This window comes from Camellia sinensis, chromosome 8 (genome assembly GCF_055761805.1).
Source record: "Camellia sinensis isolate YWXY chromosome 8, ASM5576180v1, whole genome shotgun sequence".
In the NCBI taxonomy this organism is placed as follows: Eukaryota; Viridiplantae; Streptophyta; class Magnoliopsida; order Ericales; family Theaceae; genus Camellia; species Camellia sinensis.
The window spans coordinates 189,813,134-189,829,323 of NC_138968.1; the positions used below are offsets into that span (position 1 = coordinate 189,813,134).

The 16,190-nt window shown below is 35.0% G+C and overlaps 2 protein-coding genes across 2 annotated transcripts; one reads left to right on the forward strand and one right to left on the reverse strand.

Moving 5' to 3' along the window:
• Positions 1–110: 110 nt before the first annotated feature.
• On the forward strand, positions 111–4,312 carry LOC145797384 (uncharacterized). Its single transcript, XM_082884394.1, has 4 exons — positions 111–359; positions 1,094–2,162; positions 2,658–3,054; positions 3,524–4,312. Exons 1-4 carry the CDS (start codon positions 351–353, stop codon positions 4,164–4,166), a joined length of 2,118 nt encoding a protein of 705 aa, XP_082740520.1. The 5' UTR covers positions 111–350; the 3' UTR covers positions 4,167–4,312.
• Positions 4,313–4,815: 503 nt separating this feature from the next.
• Positions 4,816–9,536, reverse strand: LOC145797527 (uncharacterized). The gene is made up of 8 exons (XM_082884832.1): positions 8,645–9,536; positions 7,814–7,948; positions 6,823–7,730; positions 6,601–6,691; positions 6,398–6,493; positions 5,440–5,658; positions 5,208–5,335; positions 4,816–5,122 (listed from the first exon to the last, which is right to left on the reverse strand). Exons 1-8 carry the CDS (start codon positions 9,455–9,457, stop codon positions 4,963–4,965), a joined length of 2,550 nt encoding a protein of 849 aa, XP_082740958.1. The 5' UTR covers positions 9,458–9,536; the 3' UTR covers positions 4,816–4,962.
• Between the last annotated feature and the right edge of the window lie 6,654 nt (positions 9,537–16,190).

Here is a 16,190-nt window from a genome sequence, read left to right on the forward strand (position 1 = left end):
TATTCCATAAGGTCCATTTTTCTAATTTAATATAATTTGTTGGACTATTTTGCCCCTATATATATATGTACAGTGTTAATACGTAAAAGGTGCCTGTTTCTTCGTTCATGCAGTTTGGCAGTTTCTATTTTACGCTTTTCATCATCAATCCAATTCCGAGAGATACGTTTATGTTTTGCATGCTCGTTGCAAGGTTTGGTTGTGCCAGGGTTTCGTCCTTGCTGTTGGAGTCTGGTTCTGTGGTTTGCGTGTGAAGACGACGAAGAGGAGTGTGTTCGGTTGTTACATTTGCCAGATTATAACTAGTTCAAATCAGTTTTTTTCAACTTTCTGTACGATTGTAGGATTGGATGATCAAGGTTAGTATCAATTTGGTTATGAATACATGTTCAGTTTATGGTTTCGTTCGTATAATGGATCAGATGCTCTGTTTTTGGATTTATATGGATTGAATGCTCTGTTTTTTTAATTATATGCATTTTACGTGGTTATGTGGAGGGGAGTTCATTCGTATTATGTGAAGATTGTGTAGTTCTCATTTGACTTCGATGCATGCGTAATGAGGCTCGGTGTGGATGATTTGATTATCAGTATATATATCAATGTCAATCTGCACATTTTGTGAATGGGGAATATGTGAAGAATGTGGATGTTCTCATTTTAAATTGATGTTTGCTTAATGAGGCTCTGGGAAGATTGTTAATAATTATGTGAAGATTGTTAATGTTCTCATTTTACTTTGATGCTTGCTTAATGTTAACATCTTGTTAATATCAATGTGAAAGTTTACATCCTCATAAACTGATGTGAATGTTCACATCATTATACACTGATGTGAATGTTTACATCATCATACACTGATGTGAATGTTCACATCATTATATTATGTGAAGATTGTTGTTGTTGTCATTGGACTTTGATGTTTGCTTAATGTTGACATCTTGTTAATAGTAATGTGAATGTTCTCATCTTCATATTGTGAATTATGGATTTAGCAGTTGAAATGTACACGTAGTCATCTATTTTTTGCGCAATGTGAATTTTCATATCGATTTTCATTACTGTTCATTGTTGTGTTTTTGTGTTTTTACAGGAGATGGATACCTTTATGCTATTGGTGTGTACATATGGTTGTAGTACAACTGTAATAAATGTTGCCCGCGCAATGTGTTATTCTCGTTTGGTGGAGTGTTTGTGTGAGAAATGGGATGAGTTGTCTGCTGGTTCTATTTCATTATTTTGTAAACTACCTGGGATTAATAAGTGTCATTTGGACAATGAGGAAGAATTTCAGAACATGGTACTGCTTGCTAAATCAATGGGGGTACAACATGTAGAAGTTGTGGTTGAGTTGAAGGGTGATATTGGTCAGTCAAGTAGTTTGGGATTGCTGCGTGTGGGGGTTGAGGATGAAATTGATGCACTACGGAGATTTTGCCACCATAAGGAGAAGGTGTTGTTGTCAGCCCCTTGGGCAAATGGTATTACGCATGTAGGACAACGGTTTGTTGGAGGTGCACAAGAATTTCGTGACGTTTTATGTAAGTATGCGATCCAATGTGGGTTTAAGTTCACATACGTGAAGAACGAGACAACAAGAGTTACGGCTGTGTGTGCGATGCGGGAGGAGAGGGGGTGCTTGTGGGCTATACATTGTAGAGCACAACGAGCAAATGATTTTTTCTACATCAAGAGGTTTAGTGATGTGCATACTTGTGGTACGGATGTTCGAACATCGAAGAATCCGCGAGTTAGTTCGGATTTGGTGTCGAGTACCATATCTGAAATTGTGAGGGACAAGCCGTTGACTCGGCCATGTGAAGTGGTGACTATTTTGAAGAGGGATTATGGGCTAGATGTGAGTTACCATGTCGTATGGTTGGGTGTGGAGAAAGCAAAGGCTGGTATCCATGGAGATCACTCGTTATCGTTTGACCAGTTGCGGTGGTATTCGGATGCTGTGATGCGGTACAATCCGGGGAGTTATGTCAATATTGACTATGATGCGAGTAGTCAACAGTTTTGTCGCTTCTTTGTGTCATTCGCTGCGTGTATTTCTGGGTTCAATGCTTGTCGGCCTTTATTATTCCTGGATGGAACATTCCTCAAAGGAAAGTACAAAGGTCAGCTACTTGCGGCAACGGCGAAAGACGGGAACAATGGTTAGAAGTTTTTTTTACCTGTCTATTCATGTCAATATTCGCTCTGAGCAGCGTAGTCTGGACGAAAGAGTGATTGCTAAATTATAAGTAATGTGAACATTCACATCAATGACATTAGTATGCACTGATGTGAATGTTCACATCTTTGTCTGCTACTGACAGAAATGTTAACATCAGACTGATGTGAATGTTCACATCAGACTTATTACACTCTTATGTGAATGTTGACATCAGTGTATACTAATGTTAGTTGATCTATTAATGAACAGTATTGTGAATGTTAACATTTTCAGTGACTCAACAAGCAACAATGAATTATTAATGGTCGTTAATGTGAATGTTCACATCGTTGATGTTTACGAACCTGAATCCGAAAATAGAAATAGTAAAGAGGGCAATGTACATATGAACATTCACATGACCTGTTTCGTTTATATTATTTTTCTATTCACTTTGGAATATTGTGAACAGTTGTGTATTGGTGTTGTGTTGTAGGTCTGTTTCCTGTTGCATTTGCAATTGTTGATTCGGAGACCACGGCTAATTGGTCGTGGTTCTTGCATGAACTTGGGAAGGTTGTTGATGGGAAGCGCCATATTACTTTTATTTCGGATCGTAATCTTGGTCTGTTAGAAGCTATGCCAAAGGTGTTCCCATCGGCTCATCACGGTTATTGCTTACAACACTTGAAGAGCAATTTAAGAGACCGGATGAAAGGAATTGATAATGGATTCAGGGATCACCTAGTAAGGAGTTTGGGTGACTGTGCCTACGAGCCAACTGTGGTAGGGTTCCATGAAAAGCTTGCAAAATTAAAAGAGGAGGGTAAACAACGAGCTCATAATTTTTTCAAGGACTTAGCACCTGAGCACTGGGCAAATTCATACTTCAGGTAATAACAGTTTCCTAAGGTGTTCCATTTTTGAAGTTTAGAATGATAGTGATGTGAATTTTCAGTTTATAATGGTGACAATCTTCGAATTGTGTTTCATCTTCAATGTAAATGATGTGAATGTTCACATCTGCTAATGATGACTGATGTCATGTTCACATCTGCTAATTTGTCAAATAGTCATGCAATGTATTACAGATTTGAATGTTGACACGTGTCATATTTTATTATTGTTGTTAACATTCACATCTGTCTATCATTTAAGTTGAGAACGTAATAACCATGTAATGTGAACATTCACATTATTAAAACCTGGTAGCAGATGTGAACATTCACATTATTATACCCTGATGTGAATGTTCACATCAGTGTATACTAATGGCAGTACTGTGAACGTTCACATCTGTCAACATTAATGGTCAGGCCTGTTAAATTCCGTATTGTACAATGTTTGTGATATACTGTGCAGGGGCATGCGTTATGGGGAGATGACATCCAATGCGGCGGAGTCATTTAATAACTGGATTAAAGAAGCACGTAATCTTCCTATCACTCAAATGGTGGACAAAATTCGTACTCAGTTGATGCGGCAAATGTCTGCACGGCGTGACCAAGCAAACAAATGGAATGAGATTATTTGTCCGACATTCGAAACAAGGCTTATGGATTCGTTCAATGACAGCAAGTCTTGGCAAGTTAGCAAAGCCAACGAGGATGTGTTTGAAGTTCATTCGATACCATCGGTTACAGTTGATGTTGCGAGGCGTACATGTTCATGCTTCAAATGGCAAATCAACGGATTCCCGTGTGACCATGCTGTTATTGCCATTCAAAAGAGCCGCTACAATCTCAATGATTGTGTAGAACATTACTTTCATGTAGAGACATATCGTGCAGCCTATTCGGGAGCCATATTCCCTATACCATCGGTGGAGAAGCCGCCTTTTGATCCCACGGACTTTACTATATACCCGCCTACCGTGAAAAGACCACCCGGAAGGCCGAAGAAGAATAGGATCCCATCAAGGGATGAGAAACTGAAGCAAATAAGGTGCGGGAGATGTGATAAGTTGGGGAGCCATAATCGAAAATCATGCACGGAGCCGATATAAGATGTACCTTTTTTCATTTCAACATTGTATTTTACATTGGATTCTTATATTCATTTTTGAAATAAGATTGTGTTGTGTTGGGAAACATTGGGTTGCAATAAGATTACGTTGCGTTGGCAAACATAATAATGCATTAGTGTTTGATTTGTGTTTTATTTTTACTTTTTTAAGGTACCAATCTGACATTTATGTTGGGTGTGTTTTGGATGAATGCATGCTGTTAACATTCACATTATGTGAATGTTCACATTGTTCAACTTTGAAACATTTCTGTGGTGGGAATGTTCACATTGTTGTTACTGTTAAAAGCAATGTTTACATCAATGAAACCATTCGCATCATCAACTCATAAGATGTGAATATTCATGACATAATTGTTGCCATTCGCATAATCAGAAGTTATGATGTGAATATTCACATCATCAAATTGTTAGATGTGAATATTGACTTGTGTTAAGAAATATCATAATCACACCTGTCATATTGTGTTACATGAACACTTTAAGCAATATTCACATCCATGTAGTATGGTTTAAAATAGAAGAAAGTGTACGATCATTCTGTGATGTGAACATTGACATCATGTCATGTGTATCCAAACAAAAAAAAAAGAAAATACAATCTCAATGTACACGACCAACGCAAAATAGGCCTGAAAATGCATATACATATATTGACTGAAAAGTATCTGTACAAGCAGTGATATAGACTTCATTTACAATTAAGCTAGTGAAACTAAATTGTCTTAACTGTGGATAACAGATTTGGGTAACAGTGATAGGTGGACACCCCCCACCTATAGGTTTTCACATTGCACTGTCTTTCTGTGGTTCAGGAAAAGGTGTACTAATGAGTCTCTTATTTGACACCATTCAAAGCGATCTAGGCTGGCAACAATGTCTTCACGATATACATGCGCCCTCATGATGTAACAAACTGCAGGCCCACAATCCACCCTGAAAATGCAAACTTCTTGTTAGATTTTGAAATTAAGGTGGGTAAAGGCTGTGGAACATGTGTAGAAATCGATTTTAGGCTTACGAATTTGATGCTTGCTGGGGACAGATGTCCACTGATATGATTGTTTTCGAAGTATTTTGGCTTGATAAATTGGTCCATAATGGTGATGACGGTCCAATGTTGTGCACCAAAGCTGTGATGTAGTCCCTCTGCCAACAATGAAATTTCATATTAGGAACCAACCAACATAGGGCATACGTCCAAGTTCAAATATTACACATCACGACAAGTATTGTTTTTGACAGCCACTTACCAGTATTTGTGCTTTGTCAATATGTGGGTCATGTATGCCTTCTCTTGGGCGCAGTGAGTTATAATGCCTCCATACATTCTCTTTCACGTCGTACACAACAATTATCCAGTGAAAGTTGTCGTGTAATGGGAAGATTAAGAATCTCTGGCCTTGATACTCCTTGATGTGTACATCAATTAGTTTATTCCTCTTGTGGGGGGGGTACTGTTCAATGATTTTCTGCACACAAAGGGCATACAATGATGTACTAAGTATTTATATCGATGTTTGGTGTTAATGATTTGAATGTTCATCTGCTAATGGTGGGTGATGCTACTGATGTGAATGTTCACATCTGTTAGTGTGAGTAATGCTACTGATGTGAATGTTCACATCTGTTAGTGTGAGTAATGCTACTGATGTGAATGTTCACATCTGTTAATGTCAGTGATATTACTGGTGTGAATGTTCCCATTTGGTAATAGTGGGTGATGTTACTGATGTGAATGTTCACATCTGTTAGTGTGAGTAATGCTACTGATGTGAATGTTCACATCTGTTAATGTCAGTGCTATTACTGATGTGAATGTTCCCATTTGCTAATGGTGGGTGATGTTACTGATGTGAATGTTCACATCTGTTAATGATGAGTAAATACTGCTGATGTGAATGTTCACATCTGTTAATGTGAGTAATACTGGTGATGTGAATGTTCACATCTGTTACTATGAGTTATATTACTGATGTGAATGTTCACATGTGTGTATCATTTAAGTTAATCAACATAATAAGCATATAATATTCAATGCGAATGATGTGAATGTTCACATCTGTCAATGTGAATCTTCTCAAAGGTCATTTTATGTTTTTGTTAACATTGACATCTGCCTATTACTTAAATTAACAATGTAAGCATGTAATGCTGAGAATAACATCCACATGTATGGAGACATAATCAAAATTAAAGTCTAGTGGTTACCAAACATGTGCTTGTAAAGATGAATGATGAATCTTCCAAACTTGGGTTGACTAGCCCTTGTAGTTCAAGTAGAATTTCACCATAAGCATCTATCACCTGCAGAACCGGAGGGGTGGCAGTACATTATTTACAGTGTCTTCACTCTATGTGTGTGTGTGTGTGTGTGTGTGTGTGTGTTTTGTACACATTTACAGTTGCCATACGTTGTTGGTTATTGATTCTTCCTTGATGAGGTGTATGATGTCATCAAAATACACATGTTTAGTCTTTGAGTCCCCTCGCCACACTAGCAACCTGTGCATTGTGATTATAGAAAATTTTAATGTCAACATTGCACATTTATGAAATGGTCTAATTTATTAAGTATGTATGTGAACTGAACATGATGGAAAAAAAAGCAGTTGGGGATATGTAAGATCACTTACTCATCACCGCCGTTCTTGTGCAAATTTTGGACTTTTTGCTTGTTGAGTTTGTTCATGTTAGCCCAGACCTTGAGTTTGTTGTTCAAGGATAACTTCTTGGACTTGGTTGGCTGCTTTTTTGGTGGTTGCTTGTCTAAATCTTGTGCAATTTGGACTGCATGTGATTTCTGTTGGGCTCCCTCTTTCCCTTTCTTCTGACCAGGCAGGTTGGGGTATTCAAACTCGTCCAACCTGTGTTCTGTCCTTACCTTCTGCTTTATGCGCTTTACCCTTGATGGGGGGCTGATAACGTGTTCCAATGCTGCAGTGGGATTGTTGTTAAGGCTGTCATGAGCCTTTTGTGCTTCAACTTGAGTGATGATGTGTACGGACTGATCGTCAAAAAGGTCTTCAAGTATTGTTTTTTCGCATTCCAAGTTGATGACCAACTTTGTCAGCCGCTGAATTTCTGTATCTTTCCACTCCATGCAAGTCTTTATGTGCATGTCCACATTGGATGAGCCCGATTGGTCAAATAGTTTGGCTTCAAGGGCAGCAATCACCCTTGCCCTCAACTCCCACGATTCTTCCAACTGTTTGTATTTCGCTTCCCATTGCCGTACAAGAGCCCAAGCTTTTTGGTTTTCTTTCATGAGTACTTCCACAATGTCGGGCTCAGTTGGTTGTGCTATGATGATTCCCTTCTCAGCATTGGGGGTGCTACAGCTGGGGTTGATATAATGTCCAACATCATTCAGGTCCACTGCATCAACAGAAAATGCATCCCTGTCATCACTGCGTTGACTGTCTTTGCTTTGATCCTCATTGCTTTCATCTTTTTTTGCTACTGCACTTGACTCCACATTCAATTTTGTGTGACGATAAATCTTCGCTTCAGTTGGTGATGCCATTAGCTCGCCGCCATATACCTGCATTTCCAGACAGTATGTTAGTTAGATAGTTCCTCGTCGCACTATTTGAATAAGCACAATATATTTGGTTGTACTTCTACCTCATTTAAACCTAGCTTAGCCAGAGTTATGGACTTCATGTTGCTATGTAAGGCTGTGAGGTCCCATTTTACGCATCGTGGAATGGCATTGGGGTTGTGGGGTTGTAAGATTGTTGTATGCTCACACAGCCAATACTGAAACAAATAACAAATATCAGTAATTTGAATGTTCATATGAAATTAACATTGATGTGAATGTTTACACCACTGGTGCAGTAATGTGAATGTTCACAGTGCACCACTAGGCCAGTAATGTGAATGTTTACATCACTTAAAACTGATGTGAATGTTCACATCCGATGATGTGAATGTTCACATCTGCTAATGTGGAGTAATGTTACTGATGTGAATGTTCACATATGTTGAGTGATACTACTGATGTGAGTGTTCACAACTGTTAATGTGAGTGATATTACTGACCTGAATGTTCACAACTGTTAGTGTCAGTGCTATTACTGATGTGAATGTTCACATTTGCTAATGGTGGGTGATGATACTGATGTGAATGTTCACATCTGTTCAAGTCAGTGTTATTACTATGTGAATGCTCACATTTTGCTAATGGTGAGTGATGTTACTGATGTGAATATTCACATCTGGTAATGTGAGTGGTACAACTGGTGTGAATGTTCACATCTGTTAATGTGAATGTTTACACCAGCATCTACTAATGTGTGTTTTGTACATTACTGAAACAGTTATGCGAATGTTTTCATCAATGTTGTCAACTTCCACACCAAAGCTGAGAAATGTGAACATTCACATCAGAGTGTTCAGAGCCCGTATATGTTCATATTAAACATAGAATAAGTTGTATGAGATTTGATTTACCATTAACAACATCACACATCCGGTGACTCGTCCTGGTTTTCCACAGTTTTGGCCCAATGAACCCATCAAGGTTGCCCGGATGCTCTCAGCCCAATCATACTCGATCATCTTGTGTAATGGGTCCATGTATGAGTAGAAAACCCATCCAATTGTTTCTCCGGATGTAGAAAAGAATAGCTTGACGCATGCATACATGCAAACTAATCTTGCGACCTCCTCATCGTCATGTTTTTTTGTGCCCTTCAATGCTTCCCTCAGAATTTCTCGTATTTTGGCAGCACTTAACCGGCTAACATCCTTGCACATTCGGTGTATGATGCCGGATGTTGGTTTTGCACCATAAGAGAGGTCCATCGACTTGGTGCCGCAGTCCACCCCAAAAATCAGTGATACGTCGCTTCTAAAAATCTGGATGTTCTTATCCCCAATGTAAAACCTTCCACTAGATTGCTTGAATGTTTGTACTATACGTACAATCACATCATCATATTTCATGCAGTGGTTGAGGTCGATTCCGTTACTGATCAACCTATCAAATAATGGCCAGAATGGTGTTTTTCTAAGGCACTTCAATTGGCCACTTGTAAATTTGGTATCCTTTAACAGTTTGACCAGTCCAGTTAGATTTGACCGGTAGTTCACTTTTTTCATGTTCACTTCTTCCGGAACAGCTGTTTGATCAGGCTTGGTTTTGAAACGGGATTCCCCTCGCTTTCGCTTGCCATGAACTTTATGGGGAAGACCTGTGTGTTCAAATGAGCACATGTAATTGGTTGAAACACAGAGGATGGAACTCGAAGCAGCAAACAACATTCAACAACCAGCATTGACAGTAATTGGAACATTGACATCATTATACAGTGATGTGAATGTTCACATCAGTGTTTATTACTGTAAGTTCACCCAGTAATCAATACTAATGTGAATGTTCACATCATCCATGTTTGAAAAATAAATTCGGAAAACGACAACAGTTACTGGGCAATGTGAATGCTTACATGGGTGATCACATTATGTTATAATTTGCTAAAAATCAAAGGGGGGAACCAACAGTGCAAAACTACACCCAATAACACAAACAACTTGGGCATTGATGTCACAATGTGAATGTTTACATCATGCTCCATCACAGTGTTAAGTGAAGTTTGGGGGTTCTGACATTAATGTGAACATTCACATGATGTGAACATTCACATCAGTGTGTACTACTCTAAAATTACCCAGCAATCAATACTAATGTGAATGTTCACATCAGCCATGTTTGAAAAATAAATTCGGAAAACGACAACAGTTACTGGACAATGTGAATGCTTACATGGGTGATCACATTATGTTATAATTTGCTAAAAATCAAAGGGGGGAACCAACAGTGCAAAACTACACCCAATAACACAAACAACTTGGGCATTGATGTCACAATGTGAATGTTTACATCATCCTCCATCACAGTGTTGAGTGAAGTTTGGGGGTTCTCACATTAATGTGAACATACACATGATGTGAACATTCACATCAGTGTGTACTACTCTAAATTTACCCAGCAATCAATAGTAATGTGAATGTTCACATCATCCATGTTTGAGAAATAAATTTCGAACACGACAACATTTACTGGCCAATGTGAATGCTTATATGGGTGATCACATTATGTTATAATTTTCTAACAATCAAAGGGGGGAACCAACAGCGCCAAACTACACCCAATAACACAAACAACTTGGGCATTGATGTCACAATGTCAATGTTTAAATCACACTCCATCACAGTGTTGAGTGAAGTTTGGGGGTTCTGACATTAATGTGAACATTCACATGATGTGAACATTCACATCAGTGTGTACTACTCTAAAATTACCCAGCAATCAATAGTAATGTGAATGTTCACATCAGCCATGTTTGAGAAATAAATTTCGAACACAACAACATTTACTGGCCAATGTGAATGCTTACATGGGTGATCACATTATGTTATAATTTTCTAAAAATCAAAGGGGGGAACCAACAGGGCCAAACTACACCCAATAACACAAACAACTTGGGCATTGATGTCACAATGTGAATGTTTTCATCATCCTCCATCACAGTGTTGAGTGAAGTTTGGGGGTTCTGACATTAATGTAAACATTCACATGATGTGAACATTCACATCAGTGTGTACTACTCTAAATTTACCCAGCAATCAATAGTAATGCGAATGTTCACATCATCCATGTGTCCAAAAACAAATCCCGAAAACTACAACAGTTAGAGGCCAATGTGAATGTTTACATATATTTTTACAAAATTAATTCCGAAAACATCTATGTTTACAAATTCAAATCCGAAAACCAGAGGGTGTATGTATACATCAATGATGACATTATGATTGAGAAGCAGAAGGTGGAATGGTATTCCTTACTTTTGTTCGTCATGGTTGGTGGGTATGGATCACACTCAGTGGATAAAATAAACTCAATGGGGCGACAACAATCTTCGAACGACGAAGCACCCTCCTTCCGATGTGAAGCTTCGCAGTGGTGAGACGAAGAGGAATCTAGGGTTACTGGAGGCAATATCAGTATCGTTTCGTCGATTGAGTTTTTGTTTTGGAAATTTTGTGGACTGAATATTTCGAATAGGAATGGGTTTTTGCAGAATCGGTTTCACGCGGGAGAGGCGGAGAGGGTTATTTCGTCATTTAACAATTAATGGACCTAATGGAATATTCAGAAACAGTTTGGGTTTTATGGAACAAAACAGTTATAAATAGGACTTATCAAAAAAATGGCCCTTACAATATATTAGCATAAATGGTTTAAATAAGTGATAAAAAGTGATGATGTGGAAGTTAATGCATATATGTTTTTGGCTTCTGCTCTTTATTATCAAATTTTTTTATTATTAATTTTTAATTTACAATAAATTATACCAAACAAATCTGAATCATGTGCAAATATAGGATCACACAAATGGAAAGGATTTATGTGGAGTGGGTTTCACTAACAAATTTTGTTAAAATTTATTTACCTATTTGTTTTCTCATTGTAAAAATAGCATAATGTTAATGGTCCATAAAATATTACAAATTAAATTTAGTAAATATTTTTTATATTTTGCTAACTCAATTTTCATCACATAATATTTCAATTAGCTCATTCGAATCAAACTCAACAAATTAATATTTTTTTTTAATAAACATAACAAGTAAACAATAAAAACATTGTTCCATCAAACTTAAGAAATTAATTTTGCGACAAACTACCATTTTAGTTGTTAAGACACTGTTCATTATTTATTAAATATTTTATCATTTTTTTTAATAAATTTAACCCCATTATTTTAATTTTTCTTAGCTTGAGAGAATTGCTAATAATTTTTTTGTAATAAAATAAAATTAAAATAATATTTTTGATAGTAAATTTGTAATTTACAATTTTGAAATAAAATTTGGTATATGAATATTCTTGTAGCTTTAATTAGGGGATGACAAAAGGTTGGTGGGTATGACAGACAGGCATGGGGAGTGTGGGCGGCGAATGCTTAAGCTTGAATGGAATGGTTCACATGAGAACACGTGCCTCAGATTGCGGGGTATCAACAGGGACGTAATCAAAATAAATGAAAAAAGCTTGCACAAAAAAGCATATGCTATTCCATTCGCATTCTTGCGTGGAAGTTAATATTGCGGCGCGCTTTCCTTTATATTCAAGGCAAATTGGGTACGGTCTTCCAGTTCCCTAATCCATAAAAATAAACATTTCTTTATTTTCGGGGATTATTATTCAAGATTATTAATATGACAAATGTTAACAAATTTTTTCTATGCATTGTTTAATATTAAAAAATATGTATAAAATATTTTTGAAATATGTAAAATTAATAAAAAGCATATTGATTTCAGTAAATATGTATCAAATTTAATAAAAAATATTTTATATTCTTCAATCTTTTTATTTTTTACTTGTGCCCTATATAAGTACTTGATAGTAAGACCCCATTAATATTTTTGATAAATTATGCATGACATTTGGTGATTGAAGGTGGTGATCCAAAATCACCTAATAATTTTTTGGCTCCCACGAACAAATAGTCTTATCCAACTTATAGATCTTAAGTTGTGTTTGATTTATTAATTTAGAAAGAAAAATAAAAAAGATAGGTGAAATGTAAACTCCAAATCCATGAACCAAATATAATCTTAGAGGATAATTCTCTCTAAAAAAGAAAATTAATAAATTAAACTTATATTTCTTGAAATTAAAATATATATATATATATATATGTATATATAATAATTCATTAGTTATATAAATAGAAAAATAATTTTATCATATGTTTTATAGTGAAATGTATATTTTGGACAGTTTTGGCAATAGGCTAATTAAAAAATTCAAAAATCACTACAAAAAAGTCAATTATTATTTATATTTTTCTGCAAGTGTTTTTATAATAAAAAAAAATCAAAAAATCAACTAAAATAATAAGTTCTTAAATTTTTGTGTTTCCAAACTATTTGTATTTGTTTTAATACCTTTAGTCTTATTAAGGTCAAGTTTGGGAAGTCCCAAATAATCTATCTTTTTATTTTTTTTCCATCACATCACCTCTCTACTTTTCTGTACATCTTTTCATAAAAAGACAAAAAGTGTACTTATTTAGGTCATCCCACACAACCCCTTAAAAGAAAATAGATCTAATTATAATCAAATTGAAAAACTTGTTACTATATTTATACCAAACTTAAGGAAAGGCAGTGTATTTACGCAAAAGAAAAAGGTATAGTTAGGAGAAAAAAATTTGAATGAAGGTACAATATTTTGACACATAAATAACGTGACAACACTCCTTTGATTTCAGTTCTCACACTTATCATCAGTGTGAACAAAGGAACAACTCTTTGGGATTCACATGGAAATTGACCCTTGGATTACGGTCTCCATGGCTTTACGCATAAAATAAAGTACACATCTTCTATCTAATTGTGTTGACACACTTCTCATTGGCTTGCTAATTTTGTGTTAGTTTCAACAGCGATTGATTGTCATGCTTAAACTATTCCTTGGAAAAAACAACGAATTCACATTAAAAGTCAAGTTTAAAAATAAAAATAAAAGTCATTTCGCTACATATTTTTCTGCAAGTAGAATTTTTTTAATTTTTTATCATGAGACCCTGAGCTTCGACTTGGCTAATCATTTTGATACATGTAATTTTTTGTCTCACATATAGCGCATATATTAATCAACTTGTTAGAGTAGCTTCAAGAAGAGGGAAAAATAGAACATTTAATAAATCCATACAATAAAACTTGACAAAAATAATGTGATATTGTTATTATTATAAATAAATTCGTTTTTTATGATGGCAAAATTTTCATACAAAAATAATGTGCAATTGTATTCTTACAATTAGAAACCAAAGTGATAGACATTTTAACTTTTAATGAATGACTATAAATGAGACACATCATTCTGTATGAATTATGCAAAATTCTGTTTGTATAAAATTACTCTTTATTTTGAAACAAAAAGTCCACAATAAATCATATCATTACATATAAAAATTATGTATAAATTTATTATTTGTATATTATTATTTTAAAAATAAATCTAAATTACAAGATATTTTTCTTTGTGGAAAGGGATCTCAGGCGAAGGAATCATGTGGGGGCGCTCGATGTACCTCATGCCTCAGCATTACGCATCTTCCAACCCACTTAAAGCATGAAATTCTCCTTTCACTTTCCAAAGTTAATAATTTTATTTATTTTATTTTATTTTATTTTAAAAGGAGAAATTGTATGAATGGCAAACGTAACGGGGTTCTGCAACAACCAATCAGTAAATGCAGGCACTAAAGCTAATAAAGACAACGGCCCTGCTGTTTTGCTACGTACCTTAATGTTTTATGTCAGGATTGATTGATGAATTGTATGATGGATTGGATCGTCTTCATAAATCTGATGAATGTGTAACCACCAAGCAATCCCATTTAAAGTTGTTGCTTTCTTCACACTGTCTACACCATCAAAGATGCTCTCCTCCCTCACCTTCCCCCTCTCTTGGGTGAAACTAAAGCAATAAAATATTAAAAGATAAAATACAAATTAATATGTGATCTATATTTATTTATTCATCTGTTTCAATTCACTCACAATCATTTCTCAAAAAGTTAAAGATCTAACAGTTATTAGTGAATTAAGACTGAACAATATATTATTTTTGAAACAAAGAATGCCGGGCATTGTAACGAATAATCACTGTAAGAATAAAATCAAATACAGAAAATATATATAAATAAATAAGATTTTATAAAATTTATTATTAGATTGCCCGTCTAAAAAAAATTATTCATACATATACATTTTGTATCGGAATCGGATCCTATGTGTGTTTTAGACTTAACAGTTATAATTCTAGTTTTAGGCGCCACATAAAAACAGTTGGCGGAAACGTGAGTCATGTTGGTGCTGCTGTGCTAATCATAGAAACCTCCCAAACCGTCATCAGGATCTATCTTTTGCCCTTTTCGGTTGGCTACTATTCCAATAAGCCACAGTAAAAAAAGCCCATATATTCATTCTATGTCATCAATGCTATTGTGGAAGTTTTCAGGTCGACCATTCTGATCAACCTGATCCAACCTCTGGCTTTTTTTCGTTTTCCAGCTTATAACACTACTGTAAAGCAACATAAGTTTTTTAAATACATCAACTTTAATGCACTTTTAAATGATTAGTTGCACATGAAACTACATCCACTCTGTGCCAATTAAGCCAGACATAGCCATTAACTAGTGCAAAATTACAAATGTGGATTCATCCTAATATTATATTATATTATATTGTGTTTGAATTATAAATTAGAATAGCAATTTAAAAAAAAAAAAAAGTGGGGATAATATGAATGAAATATAAACTAATTTTTTTCATCATCTCCTTTTTCAAATACTTATTTAAATTTATAATCCAAATATAACGTTAAAAAAAATAGTAATAAAAAAATTATAGTTCTTAACTAGTTGGCCATTCTGGATTATGGGACAAAATCTCTATAAAAAAAATAATTTATGCATGAACCTTAGAAAAGAAAATTATTTTACAAACAGACCAAACAAACTGATGTGAGAGTATCAATTTTTTTTTTAATAATTATTTTTAACTAGAATAAGATATGTTTTGACTGGAAATGAAATGATTTATAGAAGGACGTATACATACATTTTTATGAAAATTTTGAAGAAAAATCATATTTGCATAGCATTACCCGTTTTTGAAAAATGATTTACAAACATGAATTTTTTATTTTAATTTATTTTTCTACAATTATGGCCACAATGATAGGTTAGTTTGAAAAGAAAGGATTACAGAGGCCTTTAGGAAAAAATTACTTTAGAGAATCCTTACTCCCACATTATATATTGTATGTTATTTTTGTATAAAGATTCTGTTTGTAAAACATTACTATTTTTATTTATATTTATTTTTTTATTTTTTGTAATAAATCCATAAACACAAAAATTAACCCACATAATTTGACACAAAAGGCAAACAACATTTTACAAGAATT